Genomic DNA, 17,287 nt, shown 5'->3' with positions numbered 1-17,287 from the left:
CAATCATTAGCTGCTGTCCTGCTGGGTCAGCTGATTCCCTGCACCTGCCTGCTGGGCTTCCCTCCAGAACAGTGCCAGTTAGTCCCTACTCCCCCCAGCCCCTGAAGTGGTAGACCGCCCTGTTACACTCCCTTTCACAGATGGATGGACCAAGAGAAATCATTATTATTATTTGTTTGTATTACAGTAATGACTAGGGCTCCATTGTGCTAGGTGCTATCCAGATACATAGAAATAGATAGTTCCTGCCTTGAGGAGCTTACAGTCTGAATAGCAAACAAAGAATAAGAGAAAGGGATAATAGGAAATATTATCTTACAGGTGGAGAACTGAGGCACGGATCAGGTAAGTGGCTTGCTCAAGGTCACCCAGGAAGTTTGTGCTGAGCTGGGAATTGAACCCAAATCCTAGTCCATTGCCTTAACCACAAGGCCATCTTTCCTTCCTAGTGGCTTTGCATAAGACCATACAGTGGCATACCTGATATTAAATTCTAAGTATACTGACTCCAATTCCTATTTTCCATACTTACTAGACCAAATAAATGAACATCAACTCTTAACTGCACGCTATAACTATTATGGGCTACATTTTAACTCACAGTGGAAAAGTTTTCTCTCTCAACTCAAACTCCAGTAAAAATGTTTATAATTACATACTATACATATAGAACAAAATTTATTCGGAGTGTGGAGTACCTCCACACAGTGCAAGGTCCCTCCATGCTACTTGGGGTGGGGAGAAGGACCATGGATGAAGTTGCCACGTAGTGCCCCCTTACATGCCATAGAAAGCTCCTCTTTTAATCTGCAGAGGGTAGCACAAAGTCCTTAGGCTGACATGAGAGAGTGGGAGCCTCTCACTGTTTCTGGGCTGGGGAGTTGATTTCACCCCTTCTATACTCCCCACTTCTTAAATTTCCTTTCACCCTCCACCCCATTGTTTTTTCCTCAATCTCTCTCCTCCTCGTCCTCACCCAACCAATTCTTTCACAAAGAAACTCTTTCAACATACCACAGAACTTATTTTAAAGAGTTTATTCTTTCTGGAGTTCATCAGCTGAAGTAATGTCTTAATTCTGACAGTATCTATTGCTTTACATTTTGGGAAGAGCATACTACTTGTGTCAGGAGGTGGAATATTTTTCACTCTGGCAAGTAGGTTCAGTTCTTGGGCCAGTGAGTGTTAGGTACATTTTTCAGTCTGTGTGAGTCTGCAAATGTATGCATGCATACACACATATATGCAAGGTGCTACTGAGCCAAAAATATAGATTTCAGAAATGATTAGACCACCTCTTATTGACAACCACTTATGTCCTGGCACTAGGAAGAAATGTTCCTGAAGGCATGTTGTTGCATGAATGTATTTTTGTCTATTTTGGGGGTGGAGAGTGAAAACTGGGAAGGGAGCCTTAGCAAAAGGAGTCAGCATATTACTGAAAATCAAAAGATCTGGGTTCCATTTCTGGTTCTGCCACTCACTCTGTGTGACTGTGGCAAAGTCACTTAACCTCTGGGTGCCTCAGTTTTTCATGTTTTGTATATAATGAACTGTGTCCAGTTATTCATATCTGAACTGAGATTTTTATATAATTCACATGCATTCCATATATTTTCTTTGAAACTTCAGTGCTGATTAGTTGTAAGTCTAGATCAAATATAAAAGCATATGTTTGCTGCTTTACTGACATTTATCTTCATGTGTCAGGAATAGGTAGGATAACTCACAAGTGGAATAACCATAATGGAGTTATTCTGAATTTTCTCATTCAAACATAAATATCATAACTGAGATAAGACATCATTTAGCCTGTAGAAGCCAAATATATGTGAAGCTGTTGCTGTTTTGTGCTATGTTGTTTAGTATCAAACGGCTACAGCATGTGGTGTTGCTGATTGTTAATAAAAGAACACTTAAAGATTTAATATATAACAAAAGTAAAAAAAATTGCTTTTTGTTTCAAAAGTTTTTTAGAGTGCTGTTTAGGTAACATGTTTTGTTGCAGTGGTTGAATACGATAAAGTGATAGCTGACTAAGATTGTAAATTGCTGACCTCTAGTGTTCCATAGCCTTTGTTGGAGAATGTAGGTATTTTTAATATTGTATTTAGGCATCTTTTGTCAACTCACAAAAAAAATCTGGGAAAAACGAATTTTCTGGCAGTATTTTAAAAAACAATAATTCATGGGAATAACCAGAGTAATAAATAATTAGACATGGTCCAGTTGGTGCATGCCAGTTAAATATGATAATGCATTTAAGGTGGCATATTCCTGATATCAGTGATTATTTTTAAAGATTGTTTTATTAATTTAAAATTCATGCTCCTGACATACTTCGCTTCAGAGACAAAAACAGAAGCAAGCCAACAATTCTGTACTATGCTTCTGGCTTGCATCACTCTGTTGTGAGAAAGTTGCCATTGGGTTTTCTGTGCTTTGGTAATGATGCTTAGAAAATGCTAACTTTGAATGGTAGTGAAAACACAGGAGAAATAACAAGAAATTTTAAAACAATATTTGATGTAGAAATCTTAAGTAGAAATGAATAAACAAATTGTTGTCTTCATATTCTTGTATTCGCCAGTGAAAATTAATTAGTGCCTCTTATTGAGTGTCTCAGTGTTCCATTATTTGTTTCTCCACTGAACACAATGTGCAAAACTCCAGAAAACTGAAAATATATAGATAATTTTACTTTTTGGATCAAGAAGTGAATTAATAAGTGGCATATTTTTCTACTGACTTTGCTTGCCTCATTCAAGGCTTCCTTCAAAATTTCTTCAATTTTAAGTATCAGGCACATTACAGTGATTCATGGATTATATACACTAATCTGAAATATAAAGTGATTTGAAAATAAATGTGTATTCTTAAATTACTCTATAAGACTTTTCTAGGTCTTTTCCAGTACAAAGTTCTTTTGTACCATTTTACTTCAAAGTAAAACAAAGTGATTTGTTTAGTTACTATGTGATTCTCTTTGAAGTAATTCCTGCATTTTTTTGTCTTTTTTTCTTTCTAGGCAAAGTACAAAGGATCTGCTAAAAAAGACCTTTCCAATTCTCTGTATAAGCAGATGCCAGCCACAATTGACAGTGTGTTTGCAAGAGAAGTTACACAGCTTCAGAGCAAGGTAAAGTTTAAAAAACAATTATTTTTAGTTTTTACAGATTCATTATGCAACAGAACACTACTAACCCCAGTAGCTTTAAACTGATATTTTATTACATATATGATTCACAGGATCCATTTCTCAGCTAATGTATTGGCGTAGCTCCATTGATTTCAATGGAGGTACTGCATTTTACATTAGCTGAAGATCTGGCTCATTATGTTTAGTAAATAGCATTTGAAAAACAGTAAGTCATTCATCAATGCATACATTAATTATTCCATAAGATGTTGTTGCATAATGTATGTAAAAGAAGACAAATCAAAATTATGTTGCAATCTACATGATCCAAGTGCCATATTGGCATTGTAAGATTTTTATCAACTCCTTACTGATAAACTCACAGCCTAAAAATATAGCGGTCTGATTTTCAGAGGTGCTTGAGAACCCACATCTCCTACTGACTTCAGTTGAAATTGCGAATGTTCAGCATTTTTGAAAATTAGGCTATACATTTTCAGTGTTATTCATCAGATTCCTACCAGTTTGAGATAGAAGGCCTGACGTCATTATTTAGTCCATGTTTTTTTGCCAAAGCTCAATTGTTCCCTGCAGTCTATTTTTAGTGCTTTCTTTAGTCCAGTTGTGTCATTCAGATGGCATTGAGGGTAGAAAGCACTTAAGAACCCAAACGTTTTTCTTGTTGGAACTCCACAAGGCTAAATAGCAAAACGTTGGTTTTGAACTCATGCATTAAATCAGGGGTTCTCAAACTCGGGGTCGGGACCCCTCAGGGGGTCAAGAGATTATTACATGGGGGATCATGAGCTGTCAGCCTCCACCCCAAACCCTGCTTTGCCTCCAGCATTTATAATGGTGTTAAATATATTAAAAAGTGTTTTTAATTTATAAGGGGGGGTCGCACTCAGAGGCTTGCTATGTGAAAAAGGTCACCAGTACAAAAGTTTGAGAACCACTCCATTAAATGGATATCTAGAACTAATGCTGTCTACCCACCAGGTATTTGCACATTTTAGGTATTGCTCCCCCCACTTTCCATCTTAAACACATTTTTGAGACTCTTTTGAGACCTACCAGACCAGCAAAAGCAAAAAGCATAACATGATGCAGCTTTCAAGTACCTGAAGGGGGGTTCCAAAGAAGGTGGAGCTCAGCTGTTCTCAGTGGTGGCAGATGACAGAAAAAGGAGCAATGGTCTCAAGTTGCAGTGGGGGAGGTGTAGGTTGGATATTAGGAAACAATATTTCACCAGGAGGGTGGTGAAGCACTGGGAATGGGTTACCTAGGTAGGTGGTGGAATCTCCATCCTTTGAGGTTTTTAAGGCCCGCTTGACAAAGCCCTGGCTGGGATGATTTAGTTAGTGTTGGTCCTGCTTTGAGCAGGAGGTGGAACTAGATGACCTCCTGAGGTCTCTTCTAACCCTAGTCTTCTATGATTCTATGAAGCAAAACCACACTGCCTATTCCATATTACATAAAATAAGTCAATCATTCTACAGACTGATGTTCTATGGAAGTACTTTAAAGACTGTAACCATTCCTTTTGCAAATGAAAGAAAATGTTCATAGTAAAAGGAAACACTGAAATTAGATGGAGGAAATAGGTTTTGCTTTGTAAACTTAATTGTCAAGTCAGCATTCAAAACTCCACAATGGTGGCAATGTATCAGTCATGTCTGTAATAAGCAAATGTATTAATGTGAATTATATTTTACCTCTACTAGTTTGAAACAGAATACTTAGTGCAGTAAGTTAATTCAGAACAGTAACTAAAATGACATCAACATGACATGTCATCATAACGTGATTGATTATAAGACTAAGTAGTGTTGTTGTAGTCACGTTGGTCCCAGGATATCAGAGACACAAGGTGGGTAAGATAATATCTTTTATTGGTCTGACTTCTGTTGGTGAGAAAGACAAGCCTTTGAGCTTACACAGAAGATATTATCTCACTCACCTTGTCTCACTGATTATAATAGTTACAGTTGAAATAAATTATAGATTATAATAGTGATAAAGTAATAAAATTGTATAATGCTTTTTAAACACTTGGTTTGATTTATAAAGCATCAGTTAACTAGTTTGCCATGGGACTCACTCCTGGATCCATTCCAAATGAGAATATTATCCAGAAATTATGTTTTCATATTTCATGTACAAAATCATGTTCTCTTACACACCAGTGATGTTAAGGAAAGGATCTGAGACTAAAAATAAAAACATTTGAGTCAGAAAAAATAATCACAAAAAAAATCAATAGGGCTGCCCTTTTCATATGACATTTATTGAAGATTTTGCCCAGCCATTCAATACTCCTAAAGAAATAAATATGCAATACAGTAGGTGCCATGCTATGTCACCAGTGCTTCCTTTGAAGTTTATAATATCCCCTTTTAAGTGTACACACATTATAAATCATAACAGACCATAAAACCGAAGACTGCTGATATATTTTTCCAACTTGTGGTGTAAATCAATCCATCCTGTAGAAAAAACCTGAGAAAGTGGTAAAATGACTTAAAAAAAGTTTCAACTCAAGAGTTTTCAAGAAGGGGAAGAGGAGGTGGGGTGGTTACTTTGTTACAGAGCTGAATTTGAAATTGCTTTGAAGGAGCTCCTGAGGTATTCTCTCCTGGAAAATCTTCTTTACGGTATCCGAATCTAATCTATATTGTGTCTATCACTGTGGTATCTAGGAAGCAAATACAAAGTTTTTAAGCTTCAGTTTAGTCATGGTAGAATGATATTTGCTGCTGCTCCTCCCTCAGTGGGGTTATAGTTCAGTAGGCTGTCATTTTCTCCAAGGGACAATCTAAGATGGGGAATGGGAGGGAGGGTTCACTGGCCATTGTGCTACCACTTGTCTTGCGGAAGGGCTATTAAAAACAGGGTGGAAAAGCTGTGCTCTTTTTCTGAAGGAGGTGATTGTTGGACCGTGATGGGGGTTGATTATAAATTTTAGACAATTTCCATGCTGACAGTAATAATTAGACACATTTGTCCAACGTTCTGAGTGGGCCAGAGATTACTTGGGGAAGTTGCATGGAAAATTCCTTGGTTTCAGACTTGGAGAGGCCACTGCCCACCTACAGTCACCTTCCCCTGAACTCTGTGGGGGGAAAGCCTGGCTCCACTAAAGTCACTGACAAAACTCCTATTGACTTTAGTGGAGCCAGATTTCACCCTGTAGAGTTCCAGCCACATAATATTCATATGGAGGGGGTTCTACCATACTTGAGAGAGGGCATGATTATATGTTCTACTATGCTTCCTGTGCTTGCTGTTCAGGTTTGGCTGTATTTATACTTTTGCTTCCCTGTGTGATGTACAGTGGAGGCACAAATGTGACCAGCTTTGTTGGCTTTTATAACAACCCTTTTTACTCTTTGTTTTTCAATGTCTGGAAAATGGAAATCCATTCTAGCAAAATTTTAGAATTTTTGAAAACTTTTCCTTCCTGAATTGGAACAAAAAGTAAAAAATGTGAAATTTTCATGTGAAGGGATTTTGAGAAAATTTTCATTTGGGGGGAAATGAAACAGAATTTTTTGGCTTGTTAGCTGTCCATCTGGACAGTTCTTATCAATTGTACTTTCTCCCTGCAGGCAGTAAGTGGAATTGAGATGAGCCTTCCAGGTGAGCAACCAGGGAGCCATCATTTTGACTTTCCCATTGGAAAAATAGACATTTTCTAGCAAGCTGGAATTTTCCCACAGAAAATTTTGATTTTACAAAAATGGCATTTTCCACTGGAAAATTCCCAATGAACTCTAGTTTTGTGCCTTGTCTTTTTCAATGCTGAAAAACAACTCCGAGACCCCCCCCCCAACATTTTTTTAAAAAGTATCACACACAAAGATAAAGCATTTCAAATGGCTCAAGGAAGGAAATGATGTAAGGAACATCATTAAAGATTGTACACATTCCATCACTTTGTTTCTACCATGACAAAAAAATTGTGCTGGTTATTCCTTATCTGGAAAAAAAAGGACCCAAAGCAAATTGAAGATTAGGGCATGTCAGCAGACAATTTAATTTTCCTCTTTTGAGCAGTTGCTACATATGGATGTTTAATAATATTTTCTGCTTGTTTTTGATGATGATGATAAATCAAGTGAATCTTAAGTCCCAGGTTTGACTTCCAGGAGAGTCATAGAGCATCGACGTAATTTCTTTCTAATAAACAGAGCCCTCCTGTTACTTTAAGATGTGCTGTAAGTGGTTTCTTGAGCTTTATTGCACCATTGTAATGTAATTTATTGAGACCAAAACTGGCATCCAAGTTTGTAAAAGTTACCCTTCAATTTTATGCTTGGTACTCATATTACGCAATGTTAAACTGTTAGGTATATAACTCTTAATGCTTTTGTTATGGTGAAGTATGTTGTGTCCATAATTTTCTCTCTGCCTGAAAAGCAGCAAATATTAATAGCCCAGCTGGCTATTAGTTATAATTCTGTATTCAAACGCATATCTGGTAACTTAATTCTTTCACGGACATATTACATGCCATTTCCTCTACTACTGCATGCACGTTTTATATATATTCCTAGATCAAAAACAGAAAACCCAACAACAACAAAACAAGCAACAATAACACTCGGTTAAATTGGTGTCAAGGTTGAGGGTTCATATCAGTAACTTAATGATAAATGTAAAGGTAAAATTTTATTTTAAAACATTGTAATTATGCAAAAACAAGCATTAGTAACTCAGGAAATTCGGAGTTAAGGTTAAACTTGAAAGAAAACTAAATACGTTAAGTATGGAAATGCATAGCCAGGGTACCAAAACAATCTTGACTCTGTCCTATATTGACACTATGGTGGGGGAGGTGAGAGAGCTAAAACTTATTTTATCCATACAAATCAGTTTAATCTCTGGCACAAACACTAAAATGCATTCATCATAATGTATTGTTATTACATGGGGCAGAGTTAAGGCTATTTGTAGGACCTGTAATCTTTAATCTTTCTGTAAAGCACATTTATTGTGCTATATACTAATGTTTAAAAATAAAAACTAATATGCCACAGCATGGAAAATTTATATGAAACAGGAAGAAATTTATAAACACAAGATAACTTACTGTAGATAAATATCATGTTTCCAAGAATACTGGTGAAATTGACATTTCTAGAACTCTTCCAAACTTGATTATCCATATTATGGGAAATAGTTTATGGATATATGATCTCTTTGCACTCCAGATGGGTAGATTACATTAGATGAATTTTTGACTTGTTCCAGTGAAAAATAATTCTGTGATTCTATACCTTGCAAAATAAAATATTACATTATTACATAGAATCATAGAATATCAGGATTGGAAGGGACCTCAGGAGGTCATCAGGTCCAACCCCCTGCTCAAAGCAGGACCAATCCCCAACTAAATCATCCCAGCCTGGGCTTTGTCAAGCCTGACCTTGAAAATCTCTAAGGAAGGAGATTCCACCACCTCCCTAGGTAACCCATTCCAGTGCTTCACCACCCTCCTAGTGAAAAAATTTTTCCTAACATCCAACCTAAACCTCCCCCACTGCAACTTGAGACCATTACTCCTTGTTCTGTCATCTGCTACCACTGAGAACAGTCTAAATCCATCCTCTTTGGAACCCCCTTTCAGGTAGTGGAAAGCAGCTATCAAATCCCCCCTCATTCTTCTCTTCTGCAGACTAAATAATCCCAGTTCCCTCAGCCTCTCCTCATAAGTCATGAGCTCGAGCCCCCTAATCATTTTTGTTGCTCTTCGCTGGACTCTTTCCAATTTTTCCACATCCTTCTTGTAGTGTGGGGCCCAAAACTGGACACAGCACTCCAGATGAGACCTCACCAATGTTAAATAGAGGGGAATGATCATGTCCCTCAATCTGCTGGCAATGCCCCTTACATAATTATGATAAATGGAGAACACTGAGAAAGGAGATTATAAAGAATACAGCTGTCAAGTTGCAAGCTAAATACATTTCCACTGAGCTACTGAAAAAGCTTTGTTTTCATAAACGACTGGATGCTGTAGTGCAATTAACATACAGTTCCTCACGTTGGTAGCTTTGGAGCTACAGCCAACATTTCAATATAAAAAATGAACTGTTGGACCAGCAAAGTGGATGGTGCTACGTGGATAGAACAAAGTGGATGATCCTATTTTGGAAGCAATCTTGGGACTTATTTTTCAGACGGGCTAGTGTTGGAAACATCACGAAAGCGACTCCCTGCGAGGGAGAGGTAGAGGGAAAATATTTCTGTATAGCATGTTTTATACCTTTTGATAGCGGATTACAAAAGTAGAGTGCTATTATAGTCAGGGCCGGCTCTAGGCACCAGCAAAACAAGCAGGTGCTTGGGGCGGCACATTTCTAGGGGCGGCATTCCGGCGCCGGCCAGGCCGCCCCTAGAAATGTGCCCCAGCTCGCCTTTGCTCCGCCTCCGCCTGCTCCCTGGAGCGCGCTGCCGCCGCTCTGCATCTCCCCCTCCCTCCCAGGCTTGCTGCGCGCAAAACAGCTGTTTGTTACAGTCAGTGTGTCGCGCAGCAAGCCTGGGAGGGAGAGGGGAGAAGCCGAGCGGCGGTGTGCTCTGGGGAGCAGGTGGAGCGGAGGTGAGCTAGGGCGGGAGGTTGGGGGGGAATGCGGCATGCCCGGGGGAGGAGGCGGGGCCAGGGATTTGGGGAAGGGGTTGGGAAGGAGCAGAGTTGGGGCGGGGCAGCACGAAAAAAAAGCGGAGGCGGCCAAATTTTTTTTCTTGGGGCCGCAAAAATCCTAGAATCGGCCCTGATTATAGTCTTGTTGGGGGCTACTTGCTTTGCCAGCCGCAAAATGTAATATACAATATAACAAGATAGTGGCTCAGATTTTCGTTTTGCTATAAATTTTATCTGTTTTTTGTTGTTGTTTTCTAAGGACAAAGCCATCTTTGGTTTTACATCCTTCAGAAATATGGCACATTTTATGTTTTCCATGTTTTGGATTTGCATTAGTATGGTAGTATTACAAAAAAAGCTACTTTTCACATTTATCTTTGATCTGTGGATCTTCTTGTTACACTATATAGTCATTGTGGGTACTTTATATCCCCTTGGGTGCTTGATTTGTGGTTCTCCTATAGAATCCTGGTGCCTTGCTAATAGCCAAGATAGGATATTTCCACAGATTTCCAATACCATATATTTAAATAGTCCAGGGCAATGTTCTTAGGTGCTATTTTCTCCAGAATTTTAGGGTATTATCTTCTTTGTATTGAGGATTTTAGTTTCAAATTATCCTTCTCCTGATCAACTTTCAACCTTATTGTTTTAGTATTTGCTGTTTTCTCATGGATTATTTTAATGCTTGCTATAGAGAGCTGTTTGAAAACACATCTCTTTGATGCTTGTTTCTTCTTCAGGCATCAAAACCTGGTAAATTTTCTAAATGTAAGCATAAAAGCTTATGTTAAGGATAGGTATAATGTAAGCTTTTCACATGTTTGGTGGACGTGTATGTATATATACACGTGCAGTACTATGAAAGCTGTAGGACTGCTTGTTTGGCTTAATTTCTACTACAAAAATAAGCAAACTAGTTCATATATTCAAGCTAGTGTCATTTTCCTTCAAAACAGTGATTAATAAATTTAAGAATTATCCTTTTAAAATGATATCTGCTATTATATCTGTCTTTATCTACATCTTGTTAAGGTACTCTACAAACAGAAACATGATGCTGAAAAAGGGACATCAGATTATGCACATATGACAGAGCCCCCAGATGTTAAGCATGCTATGGAAGTCGGTAAACACCAGAGTAATGTAAGTACTCTCTTCTCTTAATTTATTACATTGTTTCAGTAGTGGTCGAGTCTATTTACTGTATATAAAATGTTCATGTTATATTTCAGTGTTCCATGGGGTTTTATTTAGCTTTCTAAAACCATCCATATATATATGAAAAGTAAAAATATGTATTTAAAAATCACTGGGAGCATAACCTCTGTGTGCGTGCGTGTGTGTAGGTTAAGCGTCAAAGTATTTTTAAGTACCTATTTTTATGCTAGATCATAGAGGAGGAGTTGTCTGTTATGCCATTAGTTTTTAAATTTGTTTTAAAGAAAAGTTCCCTGAATTTACATTTGCATATTTTATACTTTAAAACAGCATATAACTCTTTATTTATGCAAAACACAGAATGTCTTCAATGTCTTTGATGTCAATTTTCATACACATGAGTAAGATTATTCACAGGAGTAATCCTAAAGAGTTCAATTGAACAATTCATGAGCATATTTGCAGAATATGGACATGTGGGTGCAACAGTGTAATAGATGGTAAAATTACTGATTTTTCAGTGGACTGCATTGGAGTCACTGAGGTGTAGAATTTGTCCCCATAGTTTTTTTTAAAAATAAGTATCCATTGCTGTTTTACAAATAAATTTATGAAAGAGTTGTTTAAAAATCTAATATATTTTATAGATGCTTTGTTAGCTTTTTACATTTCTCTCAGCTTAGACAATAAAATAGCATTATCACTTCATTTAAGTTTTTGACTGTGTAAATTTGGTTTCAGTTTCATGTTCTCATACACTAGTTCAATGCTGCATTTTTGTGGTTGCAAATGCTAGAGAAATATTTATTTTGATTGAAAAACATAAATACAAAAAACAATTTCCAGGAAAAAAATCTGTTGGTCTTAGGTTTTGCAAAAGCTTTATTTATACTAAACCTGAATTTTAGGCAAAATTTGGCTAGAATAATTAGGTCCCTTTAAGGGAATGTAAAAATGATGAGATAAACCAAAAAGTAAGGACATTTAAAGGTAAGGCTAAGTTGGTCTTTTGTGCCGAGGTACTGGAGTCATGTCAGGTCAGCATGAGATATTCTGCCCTTTCTGCTTTTTAAACAAAGCTCTCATGCTTTTTTAAAAGATCTGCTCTAGGAATTATTATGGGGAAGTTCTATGGCCTGTGATATACAGGTCAGATTAGATGATCACAATGGTTCCTTCTGGCCATGGAATCTACGAATATGTTTGTTACATACCTTAGGAAAAATGAAGTTAAGGCCTTAATTCTGAATGTCCTTTTTTATAAATTTGTGCTGGCATTTTAACAGCTTAATCAATGCTGTCCACTTCAAAATGTAACACAACCCTTAGGCTAATTCCCAGATGTTTAAAACCTTGAGAGCTGGTCAGCGACTAAGGGCATGTCTACACTTACCTCTGGAGTGATTGATCCAGGGAGGGTCAATTTATCGTGTCTAGTGAAGATGCGATAAATCGACCACCGAGCACTCTCCTGTCGACTCTGGTACTCCACCTGCGGAAAAGCATAGCCGGAGTCAACAGGGGAGCGTCAGCAGTCAACCTACCGCAGTGAAGACACTGCGGTAAGTTGCTCTAAGTACTCTGACTTCAGTTATGCTATTTTTGTAGCTGAAGTTGCGTAACTTAGACCAACTTAGCTTCCCCCCCCAGTGTAGACAAGGCCTAAGAGGCTGTTGGGAGATTTAAGGGGGGTATTATGCTGGGAAGAGGAAGGATTTCTACTGCTGGGACATGTGTGAGCTGCAACTCCCAAGAGTAAGTCACAACCAGCCCTGCTTTGCCCTCTTGCTTGCAACCTGCCAAGCTGTGCCTCCTCTTGCTTTTGGAAATCACCAGGATGTCAGATGAAGAGAGGGTATGAAACGGGACATAGCTTGAGAGAAGATGCCAGTGGCTCTGGAAATGAACTTGCAGCATAAAACTCTCTGCCCATGGAGTGGGGGTCCTTTCCGGTCCCCAGTAAGGATGGTGAAAGGAGTGTTGGGGATGTGGAAGGGTTTTATTGGGGCTAGGGAAAGAAACGAATGGGAAAAGAGATGGGATCCATGATATGTGAGGAGTTGAGGAGAAGTACAGGAGAGGGGCTTTAGGTTCAAAAACTATCATCATATGTACTTAACTATCCTTTGAATTTTAATTATAATTTGTAAATCCACAGTCCAGAACAGCCCCTCTTTGTTCCCACAGCTGTGCGTACTCCTGTTAACAGCATTAATGAGGGCAGTGTGCAGATGGGGAAATAAATAAAAAGCAGTTGTGCTGTCTCCATTCGTGCTATAAACACAGCACAATAGAAAGTTTGTTAAATAAAGGAGAACAAACACAGAGGAGAAAGATGTTTTGTTATGATACTGTTTAACAGAATATTAAAAATAATGGAAAATGTGGGGGGAAAATTCAGCCTGAACAAACCAGCTTGTTGCATCCAGTTCACTGTTTTTTTCTCGTTTGCTAATATAGAGCTAAGATGGGGTGGAGATATATTTTTATTGCCCGTGAGAAATGGGGTATGTAACACCAGTTATGGTTACACACCTACTGTGTGTAATTACTGGGCACCATGCTGAATATTTGCTTGGAGATTTCTCATTTTGTGAGAAAAGGTTTAATTAAGAACCACATGAGGCTTCCCATTCAACTCTGAATCTGGAAGTTTGTTAATGGACATACTAAGGATTCCAAATATGAAGCATCTGTCTCTTGGAACTTAGGCTGTTTGTAGAATCGTTGCTTTGAGGAGAGTGCAGTGGTAGAGGGAAACTCTTGCAGGAATAGGAAGACAAAGCTCTTTTATCCACCACTCAGTACAGTATACCTAAGAGAGTAGAATGTATGTTTACTTACAATGGTCTGCCAATTCAATTCAACCTTTACATGCAGGGTTTACATCTAAAAGGATTAGGATGTGTTTAAGACTATTTACTCAGTTTTAAAATAAGACTGACATTTATACTCAACTGTGTGAAATGTGCAATTTCCTTTAAAAATGAAGATTGGATTCCACTTACAATACATTTGTGCTGACAGTTTGAAACTGTGATGTGCTGTAGGCCTTCACACCACTTTGAATAACATTAACACCCTGCTCAAGTGTGGGTTGAAGCTGCATAATAGAGAAATACTGTAAAATCTCCTGAACAATGTGATCATTTGTAAAGCGAAACATTTTCTACCTTTTTAATACTTCTACCAAAGAAAATCACTCTCCACAAAGTATAACAGAAAAAATTTAGCTGTAGGAAATATACTTGCAATATTATTCTAAGCACTGTTCAGTGTTGGAATGAAAGTATGTTTGTTTAATGCAGACTATTTCTCTATAAATTGTGTTTCTGTTACGTACAAATTTGTGTGAAATGAACATTAACAGTCTGACTTCATCACACAAATGCCGTGCAATTTGGAGAGAGACTGCCAGTCTATCCTATATGTACATTATGACTGCATGTGGTGCCATCCTTTTATCTAATCCAAAATTTTCCAAACCCTGGACTGTAGTTTTTGCTGGTGGTCTATAGAGATCTGGCTGGTCACATAGTACAGGCTCCCCCTCTTTCAAGTTGAGAAAAACAGAACAGATGGGAGGGAGGGAGAGAAGAAATGAATAGCAAAAGAAGACAACACAATTAACTTTTTCAAAAAAGGAGAAAATCCTTGTACCAGTTAGGTAACTGTAGTTGCCATAGGGCAATAAGATGCAACTGGTAAGATGGGTGGGTGGTGGTGAGTTACAACTGAAGGAAGAGGTGATCCTCAGACAATCTGTGAAGACGTAGTTAAGATTATGAAAAGTGTGTGGACCCATGATATAATCTAATCTACAGAATGCATTTATAGGGCTGTATCATTGTACAGTCTGTATATCAAAATAATACTTAGCACTTATACAAAGGTTTACCTATTCAGGTTGTGTTTAAAATCTTAATTAAACCTTATAGCATCCTACTGTAAAATAAGAAAGTGTCATTATCCCCATTTTACAAATAAGGAATCTGAGACAGTCTTTCCCAGAGCCACACAAAGTAGATGGCAGAGTTGAGACTAGAGCCCAGGTCTCATGACAGCTGGTTCCATGCTTACCCCACTAGGCAATGTTGTCTTTAAAGTGTTAGTCACCAATTTGGAAAACTCCTGGAATGTATGCAGGCTCTGTGCAGTCCAAATGAAGTCAGAGTTTTTAACATCCCCACTGACCAATTAAAATGCACTATTTTCAGAAAAGCATGTTAACACATAGGAATGTATGTTTATCTTTTAAAATGCAAGTGCGAACACTGTCCACAAAAATAATTTCCAGGATAGAAATTACATGTCCTTTGATAAGACCCGATCATCAGAATTAAAATTAAGAGCATTTATAAACACCATCATTTGTCCACCACCATTTTGGAAATTGCTGTGTGGCAGGATTCTTGTTTTTCCTCTGATGAAGGTCGCATTAAAACTATGGATCCAGTCGTATTCTATGCTGCATATATATTAGGAAAAGCACCCACAGCTGTCTGACTTTCTGTTGACAGTGGTTGTGAACAGCAGCTCACCCAGATCACCCCCAACTGGTGTTGAAAACGGTTTTATTGCTAGTGTAAATGGGACCAAATAGTTTTCAGCCCCATTACCAGAAAGGATGATGGAGTCAGTCTGTAATGGTCCTGAAATATTTTTATTTCATTTACACTGGCAGGGAAACAGTTTTCAACACCATTTGAGGGGGAACCACGCAAAGCTGTTGTTGACTATGTTTGTCAGCAACTAGTCATTTTCCTTGTGTAGATGGACTCCAGAGTGACAGCACTGTAGTGCAGAGTCAAGGGGCTCAGATGGAGAGCCATTAGGGTAATTAGAGTGAGTTACGGGCCATTTCAAAGTACCAAAATGATTAGTTCACTTTAAGACTAAGGGTCAAATTCTGCCCTCAGATATATGTGCACATGTCTGCACAAGTCCTGTGTGTGCACAAGTCTTACTGACTTTCGATTGTATATATCAGAAGTAGCAATAGAGGCTTGCACACTTCTTAAAATTCCATTTTGAACACGGGTGAAGGAGAGGGACATGATAAATAACTGCAGAAAGGCATCTCAGTCCTTTAATACTAGGCCTCTTTTACTGAACTCTAAATGTAATATGAAAAATAAATCAGCTGATTGACAGCCAATGACTCTGCATCCTACATGGCAACCGGTTTAAGTTGCATTTCCCAATGAGTAGAAACTATAATGCAAGTGCCTGTTATAAAATCAAAGCTAAATCATCTCAAAGATGTAGAATGTAAGGACTGAAAGACAGATCCTCAGCTGGTGTAAAATGGGTGCATCTCATTAGACTTTAGCGGACCTGTGCCTATTTAAATGAGCTGGCCCTATAAAAATTAATCAACTAATTATGAGCTAGGGCTGAATATTTTCTGTGCTTTGCAAGTAATTCCGACTATTCAGCTATATCTGGAGAGGCAGAAAGACTTTTTAAATTCAGATTAGCAGTCAGTTCACTACATGTTCCTTTAAAACTATTCAGTGGATGAAGCCACTTTTATAGCAATTGTCTAAAATTATAGGCTAGTTTAAAATTAATAAAACAATATAAAGCTAACAAGAGCATTTGGTGAGAAATATTTTAACATACCCATAATAATTGCAAAGATGAAATAGATGCAGATTTTTTCCTCTTGTCTCTATTTCTTTTTCTCCCTCACACTCCTCATTAGTCTTCTGTTAACTCTCTGCTTATCCTTCTCACTGCTGCCAAAAACTGACGGAGTCTCAGCAGCAGAGTTCTATATAAAAATAAGTTTGGATGGGCGCATCAGACATGGCCAGCCACAGTGAGAGACAGAGAGTAGTTCTTGAGCTACCTGTGACGTTGTTCTGAAGAGATTAAGAGACTGACAGTTTTTGTATTTAATATTTGCATTATGATTCCAATCCTGACTGGCAGCTATCTCTCTGCATGAGACTGAACAAACAGAGTAAAAGATGGTCCCTGCCCCAAACTGCTGAACCTCTGTCTTTCCCTTTCCTACACAGTAGGTATTTCCTCCATTTCCTTTTCCATTGCTTTTCTTCTTTTGTAACAAGTTTCTCTTTTCTTTGTTTCATTTTTCCGCCTTATTTGCTTTTCCTCTTCCCTCTTGTGATCTTTCTCTTTCACTTCCCATGCTCTGTACCCCAGCCGATGATTGTGCACATTCAGGTGGTATGTTAGTCGCTGAGGCATCTGTTCCCCTTCTCTAGCAGAATAGTTTTCATTTTACTGTTATAACATAGCACTATATATAAAAAAATAAAAATAAAAAAAGCATTTCACTTGACGGAGCAGAATAGCAGCTGTGTAACAGAGGCCAG

The 17,287-nt window shown here is 38.1% G+C and overlaps 1 protein-coding gene across 9 annotated transcripts in view; it reads left to right on the top strand.

The window, feature by feature from the left end:
• Positions 1–17,287, top strand: part of NEBL (nebulette) — a 399,859-nt gene that overhangs the window by 284,428 nt on the left and 98,144 nt on the right. For 7 of the 9 annotated variants that reach the window (XM_074946050.1, XM_074946048.1, XM_074946049.1 and 4 more), the window contains exons 4-5: positions 3,029–3,139; positions 10,818–10,928. The exons of the other annotated variants lie outside the window; for them this stretch is intronic. In XM_074946050.1, coding sequence (XP_074802151.1) covers positions 3,029–3,139; positions 10,818–10,928 — 222 coding nt within the window. The remainder of the gene's footprint in view (positions 1–3,028; positions 3,140–10,817; positions 10,929–17,287) is intronic. 9 annotated transcript variants of the gene reach the window in all.

This window comes from Natator depressus, chromosome 2 (assembly GCF_965152275.1).
Source record: "Natator depressus isolate rNatDep1 chromosome 2, rNatDep2.hap1, whole genome shotgun sequence".
Lineage (NCBI taxonomy): Eukaryota > Metazoa > Chordata > Testudines > Cheloniidae > Natator > Natator depressus.
This window is presented reverse-complemented; position numbering and strand designations above follow the sequence as displayed.